Source organism: Leuciscus leuciscus (genome assembly GCF_965113295.1).
Source record: "Leuciscus leuciscus genome assembly, chromosome: 21".
Classification (NCBI taxonomy): Eukaryota; Metazoa; Chordata; class Actinopteri; order Cypriniformes; family Leuciscidae; genus Leuciscus; species Leuciscus leuciscus.
The window spans coordinates 11,791,048-11,813,987 of NC_138745.1; the positions used below are offsets into that span (position 1 = coordinate 11,791,048).

Here is a 22,940-nt window from a genome sequence, read left to right on the forward strand (position 1 = left end):
CTGCATGGGGACGGCCTCCGGGACGACAGCGGGCTGCACGGGGACGACCTCCGGGACGACAGCGGACTGCACGGGGACGGCCTCCGGGACGACAGCGGACTGCACGGGGACGGTCTCCGGGACATTAGGGAGATGGGAAGTCTTCCTCTTCCTCCGTCGTGTCCGCGAGCGAGTGGATGCTGCTCTCTCCCCGGAATCCACCGGGAGCACAGCACTCTCCTCCCTGGTACGAGCACAAAGCAAAACATTCAAATAAAGTAATGCGAGGCTCTGCCTCTTCGGCTCAAGAAATCCCACTCTGCTGCCTCCTCTCCCTCTTGGTGGTTGAGGAAGAGTCACAAAAACTGATACCGCTGGATCTATACATTGACGGAGTCGTTCTGTCACGGGACCACACACAGGAAACAGGGAAAGTAGATCCAAAAGCAGTATGTCTTTTATTTAGGGTAATCCAATATCGTAATCCTCCAGGCAGGGGTCAAAATACAAATAAGCAATCCTACACACAAAACAATAAACAAGCAAAAACAGAGCGGAAACAGACCTCAAAGTGGTGTGACAAATAACAACGATTCCATGACAATGACTGAACAGACAGGGTATATATACACAGAAACTAACAATGTGATAGGGAACAGCTGCGTGCAATGACGAGTGATGAGAACAGACAAAGGATTGTGGGAAATGCAGGGACCTCTAGTGGACACCCGGGGAAACACAAACCAGACACTGTGACAATACTTTAATACATGCATGCAGGTGTGCTTGTGCTTTTGTTAATATAGCTTGAAAATATGCGATTTACATTTATAATGAAAATAATTATAAAATACAATAAATATATTACATTATGTATTTCTCTATATGTGTTTATAAAGCATGAGTAAATATATACAATATATTACACATGCAGTACCATATCTGATCACATATACAGTACATCTATATATCATGAAGTGTATTACTGAATATAAAATTACATATATTATAATATATTAGTAAATATATTGTTACATATTTTTCAATATATGAAAAGTGGCAATTCCTTATGTATTATTCAATACAGTATATTGTAATATATACATATATATATACACACATTTAATATATTGATCATCCATATTGGGAAATATATTTTCTTTTCGTAAGGGTAAGCTGTTGCAGCGTATTGTAAACAGGGTGTAAGGCTATTCAAAATTGTACCTCATTTTGGCAGTCACCCTTCACAGATGAGGAAATTCCACAATGAATTGCAACAAGCTCAGAGAACAAAAATTCATCAAGATACATTAAATGAGATATGTAGATTATAAATATAAGAGAGACTGGGTTTGTTGTTGTTTTTTTTGTTTTTTTCTGTTTATCATGGATTTTCCCACATATGTCTGGTACACATCTACAACTGAAGTGAGTTAAAACCGTAGTTTGGGTGGGTTGTAAAACTAGTATTTGTTATTTTATTATTTACCCCTATCAATCCCTTCCCTTAACTCCAATCCAATTAATTTTAAGCATTTTTATTTTAAAAAAAAAAAAAAAAAAAAAAAAAAAGAGGAAAGATTACTTAACAAATACATGAAACATGGAAATAAACATGTTTACATGTTTTTATTTTATTTAATAAGCTATGATCGGATCCTACTTTCTCTTGTCTCAAATGTATGTTCCAGAAATAAATAAGGGGAAACGGAAACAAAACAGTATTACAAACTAAAGGTCGACAAAACAAAAGCATGAAGTCAGGCATACATGTCATATTTTAGTCATATGTCAGCTTGTAGTTAAACATAGTTTTAAAACGATATAATATAATACTTTAGCCTAGTATTATAACAATGTTTCTCACTTACCCTAAAGAAATGTGTATCAAAGTGCCCCTATTATGGATTTTTGAAAATTACCTTTCATGCAGTGTGTAATGAAGCTGTATGTGAATGTAAACAGTCTGCAAAGTTGTAAAGCTGAAAGTGCATCATAAATAAAAAGTTTCTCTCAAAAGAAAGAGTCAGTTATTTTCGTGAAGTTCACACTTCACAACTTACTACATTTTCGTAATACCCAGCCTACGTTCTGCGTGGAATTGACATCTTGCTGTAGCTTGTTCGTGTGGATATCATGTCGTCAAGCCGCTGTGCTCTCCGCTGTGAAAGTAAATTTGTTTTATTTTCACTTCCAAAGGATGAGGCTCTGAAGAATCAGTGGTTAAAATTCATCTTTACCACAATACCACAGCAGTACAATCCCAAACTTTTGCTTTGTTCCCTTCATTTTACTGACGACTGCTTCTCAAATCTCGGAGTTCAATGTGGGATTCACAAAACGCTTGCTCTTGAAAGATGGGTCAGTGCCCAGTTTATTTGGACCAACTTGCACCTCGGAATCTCAACCTGTAAGTACGTCAGATGAAAATGAATGTACTTTGTGTTGTGTTTTATATTGTGTAAGTTTCCGGCTAACTGGCTAACTCACGCTATTACTAAAATACTTATGCTAAGCAGCTGTGGGCCACTATTACCTAAAACAGCATCTATTAATGTAGATTGTCTGTCGTTCTTACTACTTTGAGTAAAGATAAAGGATGGAGCATGATTTGTTTTACAAACATTTATGTTACATCAGTCATTCACGTTAGTGCTGGGTGAACATATGCACCGTTATTGATACAGTTCCCGTATTTTCACCACAATAAAATAGAAATATACACATCGATTTGTTGATGCACATACACTTGTTAATGCTGATGACGAGGAATGACAGCTGCAACATCTCATAATGTCCCTCAAACTGAGAAACGTCCTGCTCAAGTCGTCCTTGCAATGGAGGTTCGGTTGAATAACTAGTTCTTCCAATGTTTCATCATTGGACTCGCGCTCAAATTGATATGGTAAAATCGGCGTCATCTTTTGTTACTGTTTTTAGTTTATGGTGACAATTGCTGAGCTTTAGGAAGCCTCCGGATGGAGCTGACGTTCAGTTATTGTCACATGCCTGTCCTGTCTTGTGCTGCACATGGGTGTTTTGTTATTTTGGGCCATGTGCTCGTGTCTATTGTCTAGCCCCTCCCATCTTGTTATCTGATTATTGGTTAATTTGTCCCACCTGTCTGTCTCGTTACCCTCCTTTGTTTGTTCCCCTATTTAGCCTCCTTGTGTTTGTAGTCTTGTGCTGGTTCGTTGTCCGTGTTTCTTGGAGTTCCTGAGTTTTTGTGTTTGTACCGTACCTGCATGTCACTAATAAACTAACTCTGCATTTGTATCCTCGACTCTCGTTTACCATTCCGTTACAGTTATGGCAATGGACATGTAGCTTCCGACAGGCGCTATACGTGGTAGACCAATCACAACCGACTGAGCTGTCCGGCCAATCAGAGCAGCGTAGCTCGCGGAAAGGAGGGATTTAGAGAGATTGATTCCACAATCGACTTGATTGAGAGTCATTGAAAAATGCAATGTATATTATGAGAAAATTAAACTGTTTTTTTTATCTTTGATGCATGTAATTCTGTTGTAGGAGACCTCCAAAACAAAATTAGGAGCCTTTAAAATAGCATAATAGGGGCACTTTAAAATATGTAGGAGCTCTTTTATTGATTATCTTGTGTACCATTTTTAGTTTAAAATGTGCTACTCTTTTTATAGGGATATATCAACGTGTTAAACTACTAAAACCTAAAACCAACCTTATCCATTTATTTTGAGATTTTTGTAACTTTTTCGACCATACACAAGGCAGATCAGACATCCTAGAATAGGGAACGACACGCTCCGTAGCGATTACACAATGGGAAACACCCTTGGTTGCAGCGCTACATCACCCACTCTTGATACAGTGAACGTGCCATCTGCTCCTCAGATTTTCTACTGAAGAAGAAGCCCCCCTGGGCAGTGAGAGGAGCTTGGCAGTGAACGCAGTGGATTGGGAGGGCATTGAATTCCATAAAATCGATTCAAGATGGCAGGAGGTCGGTCCGGTGCGGTAGTCGCTCTGCTACTTTATACACTACTTCTGAAGTTTATACAACCGACAAACATCAATCCATTTAAACAATCTCTTAACAACAAATATGCAAATATTATTCACAACAACGACGAACCAATTTCCTATGGGATTTATTGGTATAAACAAACAAACAAGATCCACTGCATTTTCGGGTACGGGGAGTACACCTTGGCCATCCTTTTTAAAACCCCAAATCAATACAACTGCAGGGTGAAAAGGATAAAAACAACATGTAAACAACGAACCAGCCAGGCTGTGATAATAGCCATTTGTTTGCTTCTGTCGGGGGACATTCATCAGTGTCCTGGTCCGACCACAAATGGAGCAAGTATCTCTGAAATTTCTACACGCAACTCTACCTCAGCTCAGGTATGTAGTAACGTTACTACTGTTAGAGATTACTTAAGCCCCAAATTTATACGGCAAACTTACTTTCCCCGATGTGCACTCTCCCCGAGCACCATGGAGGATCCTGAGGATATTCTGCGGCATCCTACTAACAGCTTGACGCACCCTGGGGAGAGCGGTTCTGGCGGGCGTCTGCGGTTGACCGCGGGGAAAGCCCGGGGAGAGCCACCATCACCACAGGAGGCCTCTTCTGTCGTGGTTGACGTTGATCGCAGCGCTACTCTCTTCCAGCATTCCAATTCTGGCTGTCTGAGCACGCCGGATGACGTGGCTGCCGTCCGGTTTCCGATGGAGGTTTGTCCACTGTTTAACTCACCGGCGGTAAAGCCATCACCACCGGGGAGACTTGCAGTGATGAGTGCATCTCCAGCCCTTCCCAGGAGCAAAACCGGCGGTGACTATACGTTTGTGAGTACATTTGATGTCCAGTCGAGTGACGGGCATCGCGGGGGTTCATCGGACAATCATGTGTACAAGAGGAACAGGTGTGGGGAAGTTAACAGAGCCATCCGTAAGAACCGGAAGTGGAAAGTCTTTCCTACTGTGAACAATTCGAGGATAATTTGGGATCCGAAAGCTAAGCCAAAGGGCATGTTAGGCGGCCACCAAAACATACGGAGCTTAAAGTCTAAAAGTGATCAAATAAATCATATATTACTAGAGTCTAATTTAGACTTCCTCTGTTTAACGGAAACTTGGCTTCATAAGAACTCTCCATCTGCTGCTCTAATAGTTCCGGGTTATAATATTTACCGGAGGGACCGAACTGATGCAAAAGGGGGTGGAGTTATGATATATGTAAGAAACACCATCCATTGCAATGAGATTCAATTGCAAAATCCAAGTGATCTAGAATGTGTGGCCTTGAATATGATTATTTCGCCTCAGATGTCCTACACCATTGTAGTTATTTATCGACCACCTTCCTCAAACATTAGTTTCTATAAAAAACTTAAGACAGTATTATGTCAACTTGATTTTAAGAAAGAAATAATTATAATGGGTGATTTCAATTTAAACTGGGAGGATAAGTCCTCAAGAATGAAGCTAAAGCAAATTTTTGATGGTTTTAATTTGGTTCAATTGGTTAAAGGTCCAACAAGAATAACAAACAGTACCAGTACCCAAATTGACCTTATATTTAGTAATAGACCGGAAAGGATCATAAAATCATTCAATATGATAACTGGGCTATCAGATCATCATATGGTGCTTATATCTAGAAAACTCACTTGCAGGCGGGTTATGAACGCTGGCAATAAGGAATTTTTTGGCATCCCGAAAAATAAACAAGATGACTTCAAGGCAGCCATAAAAAATATAAAATGGGATGAGCTACTTTCTGTAAATGATTTAGAAATGACCAGTCAAATTTTTACAGAAAAATTGCAATCTACAATTCATGAATTTTCAATTAGAATTAAATGTAAAAACAAGAAACAGAGTCTTCCTTGGATGACCGAGAAAGTTCTAAAATTAATGAAGGAGCGGGACAACGCTTTAAAAATAGCCACAAAATCAAAGATGTCCCTTGATAGGTATAACTTCGTTAGGCTAAGAAACATAGTAACTAGAGAATTGAGAAAAGCTAAGGCAGACTTTTTCATTATAATTGCTGAAAATTCAAATGGAAACTCAAAAGCCATATGGAGTCAGATTCAAAAATTAACCGGTCAAAACATTAGTATAACTAAGCCAATTGTACTAAAAGTAAATGACACAATCTTGGAGAGCCCGATTGATGTGGCACAGGCCCTCAATCAATACTTTGTTGAGTCAGTTGATACTATTGCCCAATGTTTTGCAGTACAACAAAATAATGCACATATAACCAATAATAGAGAGTCAGCATTAACACTACAATCAGTATCAGAGGATGAGGTTGTAAAAGTAGTCACATCTATCAAATCCTCAAGGGCAAAGGATGTCTATGGTATGGATACAGTTATGCTGAAAGAGATTAATTCTTCAATTGTTACTCCACTAACACACATAATCAATATTTCACTGGCTCAAGGAAGGTTTCCTGATTCATGGAAGATTGCTGTTGTGGCCCCTATATTTAAAGGCGGTGATCCTCTACTAACTTCCAATTACAGGCCCATCAGTGTTGTACCTATAGTCAGAGCCGGATTAACGCAAAGGCAAACTAGGCACGTGCCTAGGGCCCGATTGGCGGGATGGGGCCCAGACAGAGGGACAAAAAAAAAAAAAAAAAAAAAATTCAAATGTCCTATCTACAATTTATTTCAATATTTATTAATTAACTAAAAATAGTGACGATGTTTATCTTAACCATAGACTGTAACATTACTGCAGTTAAACCAATTAATGTGTCCGTTACAAAGCGGGTGCCGGCTTCTGAAAGTATGTGTAACGAACGCATCCATCAGGTGCTGCGAAGCAAAAGCCTAATAAGCACACAAAGAAGCACAGCTCATAATGCAGGTGTGTGAGTTGTCGTCATCTATTTTGGAGTGATTGCAATGTATTCTAAATATAAACTTGTACTGTAGATCAGCGTCATTTCTGGAAAAATCATTCACCGCTTTATTACGAGTTTAAAAGAGCGCGAGCGTCATTAACGTGCCCAGACGCGACGCTTTGAATTTGCGCGTAGCCTACAATGAATAAAAAAGCCAACACACTACAACATTTTTAAATGTTTCAAATAAAGGATCTCATATCTATGGGTCTATCTTCTAAATTCTGCTGATGATTAGATTATACCCTGACATTACGCCAATAATATCAGTTTATATATTTTTTTCTGCTCAGTAGCGATCGTGTCTTTCTCTTCCACTTGATTTGTGTATAGCATATTTAAGGTAGCAATGCAATATAAAAGCACTTATGCTCATCTACTGAAGTGGGATTCTGGAACTGTGAATAAATTGAATAAAACAGCAAAATAACAACAACAACAATAACATCTTCATTAAACAAAAAAGAGATTACCTTAGATAAAGTTTGATTAATATGTAGGCCTACACACAGTACCGGTAAAAGTCTGGACCCATTTTAATGTTTTTTGAAAGAAGTTTATTATTATGCTCTACAAGCCTGCATTTATTTAATCAAAAATGCAGAAAAAAACAGGAATATTCAGCAAGGATGTGTTAAATATATAAAAAGTGATAGTGAAGACTTTTTTAAAACAACTTTTTAATAATCAAAAATCCTGAAAAAAAAGTATCACAGGTTATAAAATAAATATTAAAGGAGAAGTTCACTTTTAAAATGAAAATTCTGTCATCATATACTCACCCTCATGTTGTTTCAAACCTGTATGAATTTCTTTCTTCTGCTGAACAGAAAGGAAGATATTTAAAAGAATGTCAGTAACCATAGTATATATTTTTTCCTACTATGGAAGTCAATGGGACCCAAAAACTGTCTGGTTACTGACATTCTTTTAAATATCTTCCTTTCTGTTCAGCAGAAGAAAGAAATTCACACAGGTTTGAAACAACATGAGGGTGAGTATATGATGACAGAATTTTCATTTTAAAAGTGAACTTCTCCTTTAAGCACCATTTCTAACATTTGATAATAAATCAGAATATTATAAAGTTTTCTGAAGGATCACGTGACACTAAATTCAGCTTTGCATCACAGAAATATAAAGTATAGTAAAATAGAAAACCATTATTTTAAATTTTAATAATATTTCACTATATTATTTTTCTGTATTTTTGATCAAATAAATCCAGGCTTGATGAGCATAAGAGACTTCTTTCAAAACATTAAAAATAGTAATGTGTCCAAACTTATGTACTGTGTAAGTAAAAATATACTGCTTTTAAAATTAAATGTTGTATAAATAAAAAGGTTAGGAATCATATTTGTTTCAAGTGTTTTTTTATTGGGGGTGGGGGGCCTCCAACATGAATTTTGCCTAGGGCCTCCTAATGTCTAGAACCGGCCCTGCCTATAGTATCGAAAGTATTTGAAAAACTGATTAACAAACAAATCATTGATTATTTCAATAATAGCTCCTTTCCATTGCACCCAATGCAATTTGGATTTAGGGCTAACTACTCGACAGAAACAGCTACATGTTATTTCATAGAAAAAGTTAAGGCATCACTGGATACAGGCGGGGTGGTAGGGGCTGTGTTCCTTGACTTAAAAAAAGCATTTGACACGGTTAATCATAACATCCTATTGTATAAATTACTGAATTTCAATTTTTCTTCAGAGTTGGTCAATCTTATCAAATCGTATCTCTCACTCCGCTCTCAACATGTTAAAATTGGTAACTATAAATCTAACTCCCTATGTCTTTCAACCGGGGTGCCGCAGGGCTCCATACTTGGTCCAACCCTTTTTAGCATATATATTAATGATTTACCCTTTGTATGTGAAAATTGTGATATTTTAATGTATGCTGATGATACAGTTATTTTTACTCATGGTAAGACTGCTGCAGAGGTTGCAATTAAGCTAACAGATGAATTAGTGAAGGTTACATCCTGGCTTAACCACTGTTGTTTACAACTGAATGTTTCAAAAACAGTTTGTATGTTTTTATCCAAAAGCTCCCGCATAGACGCAGAACAAGACATTACCGTTTCAGGACATAGACTAAAAGTTGTCTCAGAATACAAGTATTTAGGACTACATTTAGACTCACATCTTGCCTTCAAAACCCATATAAAGAGGGTCTGTAATAAAGTAAAGTTCAGTTTGGCTAATTTTAGGTATATCAGAAACCTCTTATCAACTGAGGCAGCTAAGGTATATATCCACTCATTGGTTCTCTCACACATCACTTACTGTTTGATAAGTTGGTCCAACGCACACTCTACAGCCTTAAAACCACTGAAATCATTATATAAGCAAGCACTTAAAAATTCTAGACAAAAATCCAACTCATTACCATCATTGTCATATTTTAAAGAAGTATAAATTTCTTAGTTGGGAAAACCTCATAAAATACAGACAGGTCTGTTTAGTTTATAAGATCATGCACAGGTCAGCTCCTCCGCCTTTATTTGGCTTTATCAATTTTAAATCGAATGTAAACCGAGTTACAAGAGGTGCAGCTAGGAGGGACTGCACAATACCATTTAAAAAAACTGCATTTAGTCAAGCCGTCTTTTCATTTACAGCATCACATCAATGGAACTCAGTACCACCTTTAATTAGAGAGTCTCCATCCTATTACTCATTTAAGATTAATGTTAAGAAATGGCTTATTGAATATCAACACTGTCAACATTGACGCTGGTCCCATCCACTAACAATAACAGTATCATCTATTATCATCTATTATCATTTATTTTTAGATCTTATTTGTTTATCTTGTATACTCGATTGGTTGTGATTTTACACAGTCTAATTTTTTTAATCTTTTGTTTATTGTATAATGAATTTTATTGTATTACAACAGTTTTATTTTAGGATGCCTAATAACATCTGGCAAGGGGACTGCCGATGAAAACTAGCCTGTGGCTAACTCGGGTACTCTTACATTTGTTCTGAATGTTGATTAGTGTACATTGTCCCTTTTCAAATAAACAAATAAATAAATAAAAAATAAAACGCAGCATCTCGTTCCCTATTCAGAGAACATGGGTTAAGCAAGTAACCCGAGACGTTCTCTTTCATAGGTTCACTCAACGCTCGTAGTGATGACACAATGGGAAATATATCCCACACAAGTCAAGCTAAGCGCTGCCAGATCTGACCCAGAGAAGGTTTTTTTTTTTTTTTTGGAACCCGACCAAACTCAACCAGGACCAATGCGACCAGTTCATGCGGACAGAACTGAGGAACTAGGGGCTGTATCCAAATCCAGGTTATGGAACTTGATAAAAGTGTGCAGGGAGGACCAACCTGCCGCAACACAAATGTTCTCTAAAGGGACTCCTCTAAAAAGAGCCTGGGAAGACACAACACTCCTAGTAGAGTGAGCTCAGAGATGAAGGGAGCTTCCGCACCTCATAAGAAATTGCATCTCTCACCCAATGAGAGATCCTGTGCTTAGAGGTGGCGAGCCCTCTGTGGCCAGCCCCAAAGCATATAAACAACTGAGACGATTTGCGCCACTGGCCAGAGCAGTTCACATACACCTTAAAGCCCGAACAGGGCAAAGCAAGTGGAGCCTATCCTCCTCCATGGAGGGAGAGGGAAGAGGAAAGAAAGAAAAAAACATGGCCACTTGAGAGTGAAATGACGTGGACAAAATTTGGGTACATAACCAGGCCTGGGTCGCAGAAACACCTTCACCAGAATGGAACCTTCAAATGCAAGGCCTACTCACAGAAAGAGCCTGCAGATCCCCCACACGCTGAAATGCTAAACAAAGCGCCACCTTGACAGTCAGAATCCGGTCAGGAACTGACTCTAAAGGTTCGAAAGGAGGTTCCAATACCCCCTCCAAAACAACCCAAAAATGGTCTCCCAAACATTAGCGGGAAGACCTGAAGCCCCTGATCGGCCACACCTACAGCCTCCATATCTCAGTTTGAGGATACCAAATCCTGCCCTGAAGCTGAGACAACAGAACTCTCCTGATTGGAATTTTCCACGGGGACCCTTCCACCAAGGAGCTCAGCTCCAAAATCCACGTCTGGTATGGCCAGAACGGGGCTACCTGGAGGAAGTGAATTCCGCACTCACTCACTCACTGCAAAGGACTGCAGGGATTAACTTGACCGGAGGGAAAAAAGAGCAACTGTGCGATACTCTCAGCAGATGGAAAGCTGACCAAGAAGACCGAATGCCCCTGAGTTTCATCCACTACAGGAATGGCCTCATATAAAGCAGACCCAAAGGCAGCACAGGAGAGGCTGCTGCCATGAGCCCCAGAAGTCTGCGACATGTTCCCACTGCAATGTTATGGTCAAGTCTGAATGGGCCAAGCACGCACGGAGACAGGAAACTCAAGGAGGCCTGCATTAAGAGAAAATTTAGCTGGACATTAAAGAAAATGGTCAGCTGAGAAGGTGTTAAGATGTTCTTTTCTGAGCTTTCAGCCTGAGACCAAAAGACCGGAGGTAGTGGAGAAGGACATCCCTGTGACGACACACTAACTCTCTGGATTGAGCCAGAATGAGCCATTTCGTCTAGGTACTTTAGTACACGGATACAGTACCAGTCAAAATAACAGCACAAAACCACACTCAGCAAAATGTCCTCTATAATTATTGTTATCAACAAAATCCCAGAAAATATTGAGATATAATTTTTTGTCAATATTGCACAGCCCTAGCTAATCATGATAAGCTTCTGAAGCTCTGGCTGTGTCCCAGTCACGTATTAGGCCTGGCTTTGCCACCAAACAAAAGCGTAGCTTACATCTGTTCTTGCTATTGAATTAACAAGCTATTAGATGTCCTGGTACCATGAATACAGCAGACAAAAACACAGATGGACGGTCCTGATGCTGAGTGAAATGTCACTGACTTTACTTGAACTAACTATTAGTATTTTATAATCATGAGAGACTTTAAAAAATATATATTATTCTTAAATATGTTGTGTAAATACGACTATGAGTTTCCTGTTTTAATCCTAAAACAATATACAGTGACAATGAGGATGGACACTGTTCTGCTTCTGCAGCCTTTGTGCTAATACTTGATTACTTGTTTTAGGTTTGAATGGCAACCATAAAGCACAACACTAACTCAGGACAAGAAAAAAAGCCTGTCCCACTAAATGTCTTAGTATAGTCATAGTCTGTTTTAGTCATAGTCTAGAATTTTAAATTCTCGTTTTATACAACACAGACTGGCACAAACCAATGGATATCCACACAGCCCTGTTAGCTTTTACTCAGCCATTTATTATTTAAAAACTTTTATCCCAAAGTCATCGAGATCTCAGCAAACAGATAAATGCTTGTCTAGTTTGGGGTCAAGACTGATAAGACATCAAATAGAAGATGAAGGATATGCTTTTGTTTGTTCGTTGAGTCTCTTGAGCCCCTGGATAAGACGGCCATCAATCAAGTCTTCAATTTAATTTGTCATCTGAGAGAAAACTTTTGCAGAAAGCTGGGAAAAAAAAACTGACAGTATTTGATAAATTGGTGGCCTCCTCGTCCTCATCTGTGCTCTTTCAGATCATCACTCTAAGCTGAGCCGTGACACAGACAGGGTGAAGTGTCGCCATACGCTTGTGTTTAACATTGCTGTCTACAGGAAGCACTTTCAGTCATATGTTTGATAAAGCTCATATGCTGGGAAAAAGCTCAATGACTCATTTGCTATCCAGCCAATTGAACTTCAAACAATGATTGTTGCCGTGTCAGTATTTGGATAGCATCACAATGTTTACGCTTTTGAAGGGAAATCAACAAAAGGTTATTAAATCAACAGGGTTTATTTTGTTTTTTAAATCAACTGAAAATTATGTATATTACATTTGTTGACATGACATGATTAGGGTTCAGATGGTCAATATAATTTATTAAACCGAGTGTCCACCTTAGAGATCAGCAGTTTTATTATGAAACAATCAAATTCAAAAATATATATATTAATCATATCAAATATATTTGTTGTTACTAATGTAAAACCACATTCAATTATTATGGGATCTCATTCAAGCAGTGTAAGAAACTTTCATAATCTTTTTAATGTTTTTTATGACCTTTTTCTGTATTACTCAAATTAAAAAACTTTAATGATAGTGTTTTTATTTTATTTATTTTTAATTAAAACAATATGTTGTGATGTTTACATCCATAGAAGCAAAATAAAAGCATATGCATTTGAAAAATTAGCACGCGGGGGGACTCAGAGTCGGAGAGGATCTTACTTGCACCAAAACATCTTAGTGCTGTGGCGCTTCTTAGGTTTCTGGAGTATCGAAGGCGAAATTGTTGGGGAAAAAACGAAGTCATTTGTAAGCTGTAAATTATAAGAAACCGCTGCTATATCACTCTACAACAATGAGCAATTCTAAGCTTTATAATAACACTGCCAAGAGCGTGAAAGTCTACACATATTGTGCAGCAGGCTTGAGCATAGCACATAGGTCAGAGCTGGGCATGTGTTTTCATCAGCTGGAGACATTGTCAACAAAAAATACTTACGGTCGGTGGTTGTAATGAAGCGCACAATAAAGGAGATACTCAAAATAAATCTTTAATCCAAGAATCAAAACTATAAACAGGAGAATAACTCAGAGGAAACAACCATGAACACAATGACACTAGCTGGGTTTCCATCCATCTTTTCCAAGATCGAAAAAAAAACAAAAAACATTGCTTTTCCATCAGCTTGTTCGAGCGGACGACGGTGGTATTGGTAACCAACAGTAAATAAAATACCATGAGTAGAAATCGTAGTGATGTGTCGTTTGACTCTAGGAGCCGGTTCCCGTCTGAGAGCCGTTTTCCCCTTTTTGTATATTAAAGGTATAGCGGAGGATCTTTCCAAATTTTAGATAAGACCCGCCCTCTCCACTTTTTGAAAAGTTTGATTGATTCACCAGAATGATTGACAATTAGGAGGACCAATAGTTTAGACTACCCACCAGGAAGTAAAACATCCTCCGCTATACCTTTAATACAAGACAGAAAAATATGACTATCCTTTCGCTACACTGCTCAGCCACACGTCAAGAAATAACTATCTGAATGTTATTTTGATGTGTATGTGCATGCAATCACGTGTTATGACATTACCAGCGCCACTCTCGATTTGTGACACGCACATACAGTAGGCTACACATTAGCATAAAGTCGAGCAGTGTGGCAAAAAGATCACCCTTAATATTGGGTCAGAAAACAAGATGAGTAACACGCAAACGTATACTCATATTACTGAGCTGAGCCAAATTATCCGGTTCGGTTCCCCAAAAAGAGCTGGAATTCCCATCATGAGGAAACGTGAGGTTTAATGTGTGCTATGTCAGAATACATTCAGCAAATGCATTTCCACATCCAAGTCAAAAACCACCTCAAGTGAGCGTAAAAACCTTCTTGCAAATTAAGGGTTTTTCTTTCGACATTTTGCGAGACATAACCACTGACACAAAACAAGGAACAGACAGAAACTGAGGGCTTAAATACATGAGGGCAAACAAAGGAGCTGATGAGTTAATTAACGATACCAGAGACAATTTATATAAGAGACATGCCACTTCCTCAATCCTCAATACAACTATATAAGGAAAACCCGTAACGGCAAAGATGGCGGTTGTATGCACATGTCCCGCCCCTCCCGCTGGAAAGCCAATCATCTGCTTTTAAAAGTCAAGCCGGGAAACATTTAAGCTTATCGTCTGGTTCCACTGACGCATGCGCACAGTTGAGGTTTTGCGACAGCGGAGAGAGAGAGAGCCCCAGTCGCGCGCGCGCACTGCGAAGCCAGGCGAAAGTGTAAACAAGACTTCACCGTCTCCAAATTAAGCGCTGTCTTGCTCTCTCTCCCGCACGCATATTAATCAAAATAAAACGACATTATGGTAAAAGGTCGGAAGACCAAAGTTTCATGTGGAGCATTCGGAGATTTTTTTTTTCCTGAATTACCGCTGGGTGTGAATTGTGCTAAAATACGTTGCCTTATCTTCTCTGAAATGCGTTCCGCACATTCAGCTGACATAAAATGACTCTCTAAATAAACGAAAAAACCTATCCAGTGATGTAATGTTTTCTGTGTTGACACTAACCTTGTGGGATGTCCATGTCCTAACTGCTGGGATAATCACACAACCGTATGACACGTCCAATTCGCGAACTAATGACTCCTTTGAACCGATTCATGTTAATGAATAGTTAAAACAACTGATCTATACAATACATTGTTATTACTGATAAAGTGCAAACCTGCTTATATTTAAATAATAGAGAACAATATTGACATTGATTATTGCACAACACCGGCATTCTGGATAGAGACGTAAATGAAGTTGGTGTCGTGAACCCTTGCGCATGCGTAGTAAAGTTTAACCTGTGGGGAAAAAGGCGTTTTAAACCTTATTTTGGGGCAAAGTCATCAAACTTTTTCAGCGATTTTTATTATATTTTACTGCTGTTTCTATACATGCAGTTTTTATGTCCCGGTGACCAGTGAAAGTGAAGTTCTGACTCTCTGCCCATTCATTTAGATAGGAGCCTGGTCTTGTTAGTCCGAAATAGCTGCCCGGAGGCGTTGCCAAGATGGCGGCCGAGTGGCACGACTTGCCTAAAAGGACTTTGACGATACACACCTGAACAGAATACTCAAATCAATCAAAAACCATAGAAACAAACAGGCAGAGAACTGAATTAACGAACTAATTGCAAACAGAAACAGGACACAATGAAAACTGAATGAAAACAGAACATACACGTGCACACAAGCACTTGCTCCAGATCAAGTTGATCATCTTTTTTTCTTTTTTTTTACAAACAATATGCATGAGTGGAAAGTTTTGGAATGACAGTTTTCTATTTTGTGTTAACATAATACATTAAGCTGTCTGTTGTTTAAAGCATTTGTATACTCTCTGATGCCATTCCACTTGTTTACGTGCGCCTTTGTTACCTTTATTTCTTTACATGCAAATGTAGGAAATTATATTTGATTTATGAACGTTTGTTTAAAATGTTATGCACTTTAAACAAAGTCATGTCATTACATTTCCAAAAAATTCCTTTCTATAAAAAATTTTATGCTTGATTTGGTTAACATTTTTTTTCCTCTTACATAAAATCTGTTTTTAGAATTCAAATACAGTTAGAATATTATTTTTAAGTAAGATTTCATTTTTCAGCAATTTTGAGAGCCCTCTCTACTACTGGGGAAGCCAATCCCGCGCGCCTCATAGGACAAAGCTATAGCATCTGTGTTCTAATAGGAATGGTGCTGCTTGGTGACCACGTTACCTCTGTTGCGACCACCAAAACAGACCAAAAGCTGGGAGGATTTATGCCATTGGCCTGAGTGATAGACGTAAATCCTAAGAGCCCGGACTGGACACTGTAGATGCAGCCTCTCTTGCTCCAGCAATTCACATGGCGCAGGGAATAAGGAAAGTAATTCAGTCTGGGGTGCAGTATCAGCCAGGGAAGCAAGTATCAGCCAGTCATTGATACAATTCACTTCACAAATTAATCTCTGGAGAGGGTGAGAGATACCCGTCATGCCTCCGCTAACTCGACCTGAAATCCCTATGGCCGTCATCATCTCTTTGGCCTGTCTTTTTTTCCATCAAGTAATCATCCATATTCTTGTTTGCTGTGCATCTTTGCTTTGGGATCATGGATCTCGGCAGTGCATCGGCAGCAGCCGTGGCTTTCTCCCACACTTTTGTATATCCCTCATCACAATGAAGTGTGCTCTTTTGCACTGGCCACAAACCTGTCCAAAAGTCAGTGTCCTCTCTCTGCAAAAGCTTTTTTGATGGATTCAACAATGTGAGCACTTTGTACACAAGGTTTGCATTGAACAGGAAGTTGGGTGCAGTAATCTCTTCCAGCAGCCCTAGAGCTTCCATTCGCAGCTCTGGACCATGGGCTCTTACAGAATCAATTTCAGACCAAATGTAACTGATGGTTAAGGCAGTAAGGGATAAAATAAGGGATGTCCTTATTAAGTTTTTCTTGTAACAGCTTCTGGACTCAACCAACCTTTCCTGACATCAGAGATGCACCATCATAAACTTGGCTTTTTTTTTTTACGAGGATCTTTGATGGCTTAAGACCAGCTTTGTTTAACTCTACTAATTGTATCTATCAGTGTCCAGGCATAACCCATTTCAGCAGTGGCTATGGTTAACAGGTGCTCCACTACTTCATAGGACTCGTTCTCTTTCAAAAAACAAATGACAATTAATATATTTTTGCAGCCTGTAGGGTTGTGGGTACCATCGTGTAGTTGGAGTTTCCCACTTCTTCCATGATAGCCTCATGCTGCGTCTCAATTCGCCTACTTACTATACCCTAAAAGTATGTACTCTTTTTGTGAAGAAAAAGTAGATACTTTTGAGTGTGTAGCAGAAATGCAGTAGCACGTTGATCTGCAGTTGCGTGTGTTTTTCATGCGGTGAATTCTCCTCATGTTAATGAATAATGATGCATTTAAAAGTTAATGGCCTAACAGCACTTTATACACATTGTTATTCAGATGGAATATAACATGGAGAACATAAAAAAATAAAATAAAAAAATGTATCAGGTTAAACTTTGATTAGTCACTCATACCTTTATCTGAATCTCTCACCGTTGGTTGTGCATATCCGCCATGTTTTGTAGTTTTTTAATACTTTTTCCTCGTTTTTGTAGTTCCTCCTTCAAAGCGCAATGGGTTGTGGGTAATATTAGCCTTTATAGTGTGCACGGATCCACACTTCGAAAATCCACCCGAAAAAGTAGACCATCCAAGGACTTCTGGCATACTCTTTTTAACATAATATGCTTTGGGACACACTAATTTTATTCTCACATACTGTTTAGGATGGATAGTATGGACATTGAGACGTAGAGCTGGTCAACACATCACTTAGTAAACTTAACTTTTTCTGCAGCTGTTAATTTCTGTTACAAAAGAAGCGATATTACCATCTACATGGCATTGAAGGTACAATATGTTGTGCATTTTTCCCTTAAGGTGGGTTCACACTGTATGATTTTGGACATGATTTGGCTGTCTGAGACAAATGTTGAGAATCCTAAAAGATTCCCTCTGATCCTAGGCCAAAATCTGAAGTCTTTGATCGCTAGTTTGACATGTTCACCGACAGCAGATTAATGACCGCTGCGATAAAATTTGACCTCCAACGAAACTCTGGCACTGTCAGAAGATTTGACACAGTCCTGCAGTGTGACTTCTACGACAAACATCAAATCAAAAACTCTAAAGATTGTTTTTGTTTGCTAGCCACCATTTCAATCCTGCATGAAATGCGGCTCTCAATCACCGAACAGCATGGATTGATGATGTAAAACTCCAGATAAATCTTGTTGCGCACATCCGTTTTTAATGACATTTTTAGGCTTTAACTATAGGTAGCATTATTTGATGTATCCATTAGAACTTTTTGAAGGATATTGGTTTACTTATGCCTTTTTGAACACTTGAGCTTTACCGGGAGTGTCTGTAGATGTTTAAGAGGCTATTGTGTTGATTGCAATATTGAAGTTCAGTAATATTTCGACTTTAGAAAACAAACACGATTGCTTTCCTCACAAGACTTTGTGATGTTTTTACCAATGTTTTATTTATTTTTTTACCCAAAACTATTTGTGATCAAACATTAATCAACGGACACCTTGCAATACCGCTGCGGACCCCCAGTTGAAGACCTTTGTTGATCTAAGGCCTAATCCTAGCTTAATCTAAGCCCTGTCTATAGCCCTATTCGGACGGGATTAGATGGAGTAATGTAATTTTACCACAGGATGTCTGTAATATTAATGGCCAATTTGCACGGGATAAGATATCTCAGTAAAACTAGCAGAAGTGGGAGGGGTAACTCAATTTGCGAATCGTCGTCACCCTCCTGTCGTCATGTGCGTATTACGTTGCTTCCTGATATCACGTGCTCAAACACATATAACCTATTATGTCTGGTCGAACGATGTATTATTTAACTTCAGAGTGGATTGTGTTGGTAATAGGCACTTACCTAAAGCTAAAAAATGTTTAGTGCCTCTAACAAGTGCTTTCGATTTTCTTTCTGATCTGAATGGTATGTGTGAGTTTTGCCACAAACTTGTCCCAGCATCTAGAATGCAACTGAAAGCTTTTTCAAGCGTCTCCATACTTGAAAAAAAACGCGGAAAACTACTTTTAAACAGGAAATGACTAAATATTTACGTACATATTTACAGCGGGTCTATTCACACATGATTAGTATTACCTGAGGTAATTTTTCCAGACCTTTTTACTGAAGGTAAAAGTCGCCGTAATCTTTACTGACATTGTCCGTAATGATTACTGAGATAGCACATTCGGACGGGACTAAAATCACAGAGAAGCTCTGGTAATTATTACTTTACCCCACCTCTCCATGTTAAACTAGTCCCTTCCGAATAGGGCTTATGAAACCAGGCTTAAGACTTGTACTCAAGTGGTATTGGAATTGGTGACTTGTAACTTGTAATGGAGCAATTTTTGCTGTAAGGTATCTGTACTTTTAATTAGTTTTTTTTTACAACTCTGCCAGCACCACCCCACACACTTATAGAGGCTTTCATTTGTCTTTATTTTCACTTTATGTCTGTTTAGAATGATGCTCAGTAAGGAAATTAGAAATTTCATACATTTTTCAACATTACAAGCATTCCCCTGTGCCACTGCTCTGGGGCTGTTTGTGTACATGATGTAATGAAGAAATACCTTATGGCTATGGGTGCCAAGTATTGGCGAAAAAAATATGCTTTTAAAAATGAGGATTCTGAGTCCCCAAGGCAAGTGGTGGCACAGTTATGCAGCCATTAGATGCATTTTGTAATTTGATCCAGTGCCACCACCTGGAACTAGACCAGCATGGTACTCATCCTCATGGACAAGTAATGAAGAGAAAATGCTGTGCCTCCTAAAGGCACATGCATGCAAATGTTTATTTCCCTAGTTCTGAGTATGTTCTATAGCAGCTTTTCATCCACTTTACTTATGTAAAGCAAATTATATATGATTACAGCGAATGCAAACACCTCAAAGAAGAACTATTACTCAACACATGCATCACATTGAAATGAGCATTGTTAAATGATGTGATTAAACCTCATTATCACCTGTTTCTTCGAGTAAATGAATGATTAATGAGATTAGTCTTCCAAATCAGGTCATTAAATGTAGTGTTATTGATATTGACAACTAATCGCCATTTACAGTGGCAATATGGATTGTGTATATTGAATTTTATAAATCAGCCATTTTAGTGTGTTAATGAATCATAATGGAATTTAACAATTCTCAGTTCTGTTTAATTTAATAATTGTCAGCTTCCCCACTGTCACGGTTGGTGGTTGTAATGAAAGCGCACAATGATGAAGATACTTCTTCAATGATATAAGTCTTTATGATATAAGTCTTAACAATAAACGAGAGACTAACTCAGATGACACAAACATATTAACATCAAGCAATGCAAGACAAGGAACTAACAGAAAGTGAGGGCTTAAGTAGAAGGGCAAACAAAGGAGCTAACGTGATAATGAACGAAACACACATGCACTGAATACTCAAACCAATCAGAAACCATAGAAACAAACTAGCAAAGAACAGATGAGAACCGAACTAATAAACAAACTAGAAAGCTAACCTAGAAACACAAACATGAACAGAACAGGAAAAACAGAGCAAAAACAAACCTAAACCATGACACCCACTCAAGACAACATCATGTCTTCTTATACTATTGATAATATTGAAAGTGAGACAAACATATACATTATTAAGCATGTTGTTTTACTTTTTCATACATATGTTTTGACTGGGTTTAGTTTTTTAATAAATTAAATTTGACATGAAAATTTACCCACTTTTCACCACCCTAACAATTCCTGATGGATCATATTTGTTTGTTTGATATGAATATCCTGTCTCACTTGGACATATGTCTTAAGATAAACAATTGCACTTTCCAAAAACAGATTGAAGATCGATGGAAATAATATTAACCTGCTTCTTCTTCTTTTGTCCTGCAGTTGGCTACATGGGATTCTGTCCATGGCCTCAATGGAAGTCTAAAGGAGAGTCGTATTGAGAATGGCATGCAGGGGGTTACTGTGAAAGTAGTGACGTTGTTGGTAATACTTACTTTTATTATTTTAACTTTAAAAAAAAATAGTGTTTGTGGGTGTTGATGTATAAATGACAATCGTTGCGTTTTTTTCATGGTCAATACTACGGTGATATATTCATGGGTTTCATCCGGTCCCTTTCCACAGGTGTATAAAATCAAGCACCTAGATTATGAATGCAGACTGCATTGTGCTTGATTAATACACCTGTGGAAAGGGACCGGATGAAATCCATGAATAATGTACTTATAAGAAAGACTACTCAGAATCTGCAAGATTTCCATGTAATTGGAATATTCTTAATTTACAAAGTTCTGCATGCCTCAAACCTCTTGCTTATTTGTTCACAAATTATTTTGGCTAACATGATCATACAGCCACAAATAAAAATGTAGTTCTCTACTGCCATAGCATGTTTTATTTTATCTTTTTATATTGTTCATATAACTGTTCTTCATTATTGATGATTGTCAGTAGAAATGCTGCATGTAGATAATATATTTGTTATTTGGCTGTAATATGTTACAAGCATGGTTGGGGTAAGCATTATGCTTGAATGTTCTTATTCCTTATGATCTAATTGTAATCATTCTCCCAGCCCAGCAAGCATCTCCCGCAGAAAGGTTTTCCAGAGAGCCGTAGAAATTCTTGAAGCAAGTTTTATCAGCCATTTGAAATGTATCTGTACATTTTGGTAATCAATATTCCTTTTCAAAGGAGGATCCGTTTGTGATGGTGGCAGAGAACATCCTCGGACAGCCCAAAAGATATAAAGGGTTCTCAATTGATGTCCTGGACGCTTTGGCCAAGATCCTAGGATTCAAGTATGATATCTACCAGGTGTCAGACAGCAAATATGGTTCTCAGCTGACCAATGGCACTTGGAATGGAATGATTGGGGAACTCATAAACAAGGCAAGTGCTCTTAACATAGTTGTATGTATATGTCCAAAGCCATTAAAAGATACTCAACTAATACTTGCCCATAATATTTGCTCAAATGATCCTGCTGAAAAGGTCACCAGCATAGTATATTGTGTATGCTGGTGTGTTGATTTGTTCTGGGGATGGTCATGAGTACTTGAAAAGTTATAACAATGATCTGTCAAGAAAACATAATAATTGTGTGAATTGAACTTTTGAATCTGTGATTGGCATTTTGGCCTGTACTTTGTAGAATACAACAGGTTATTGTTGAGGCATGAACTGTATGTACAGTGCAACTTTCAAACCACTCAGCACTTGGACAGGATTAGAGGGTTCATACAGCTAGATGGAGCTAAACTGAATTAAACTCAATGCAGGGTTCTCAAGATACTGTATGTTTGACAAGAAAAATGCAGGATGCTTACAGAGAGAGATGCCTAAAAAACAACAAGAGTTGAAGAAGCAGTCAAATATGTTTGCCTGACTTGTGTATATCAACTAGCAATTAAAAAAGCTGGCCCACATCTTGTTTAAAGTAGCTAATGTTGCTGTCATTCTTTGACTTTCCTCTGTGTCTTGTTTACACTTTACTGAAAAAAATATATTCATAGTCAGAGTTTTGTCTTGTTTTTATGTAAACTACGGGAAGCATAAAGTGTCTGACTTGCCGCTCCTTCACTGGCCTCCATAAAACTAAACAACCTCGTGTTTCGTGTACCACAGTGTTACACTTTTTTGCTAACCATGGAGGCTTGCCTTATAGCAGCTCCTGTAATATTCCTGAAGACCTTGAATAGCTGGTTCTGGTGTGTTTGATTAGGATTGAAGCTTAATTCTGCAGGACTGTGTCCCTTCAGGAGCAGGACTGGACAGGGCATAAACCTACCAAATATAATGAGGTTGTTCTTAACATGAA

The 22,940-nt window shown here is 38.3% G+C and overlaps 2 protein-coding genes across 5 annotated transcripts in view; one reads left to right on the forward strand and one right to left on the reverse strand.

Annotated features, from left to right (window-relative positions):
* Positions 1–22,940, forward strand: part of grid1b (glutamate receptor, ionotropic, delta 1b) — a 503,970-nt gene that overhangs the window by 416,898 nt on the left and 64,132 nt on the right. For 3 of the 4 annotated variants that reach the window (XM_082151397.1, XM_082151399.1, XM_082151400.1), the window contains exons 9-10: positions 21,002–21,103; positions 21,815–22,016. In XM_082151397.1, coding sequence (XP_082007523.1) covers positions 21,002–21,103; positions 21,815–22,016 — 304 coding nt within the window. The remainder of the gene's footprint in view (positions 1–21,001; positions 21,104–21,814; positions 22,017–22,940) is intronic. The other variant, XM_082151398.1, reaches the window with a different exon arrangement.
* ccser2b (coiled-coil serine-rich protein 2b) overlaps positions 1–22,940 on the reverse strand; it is a 435,236-nt gene that overhangs the window by 133,841 nt on the left and 278,455 nt on the right. The window lies entirely within an intron of this gene.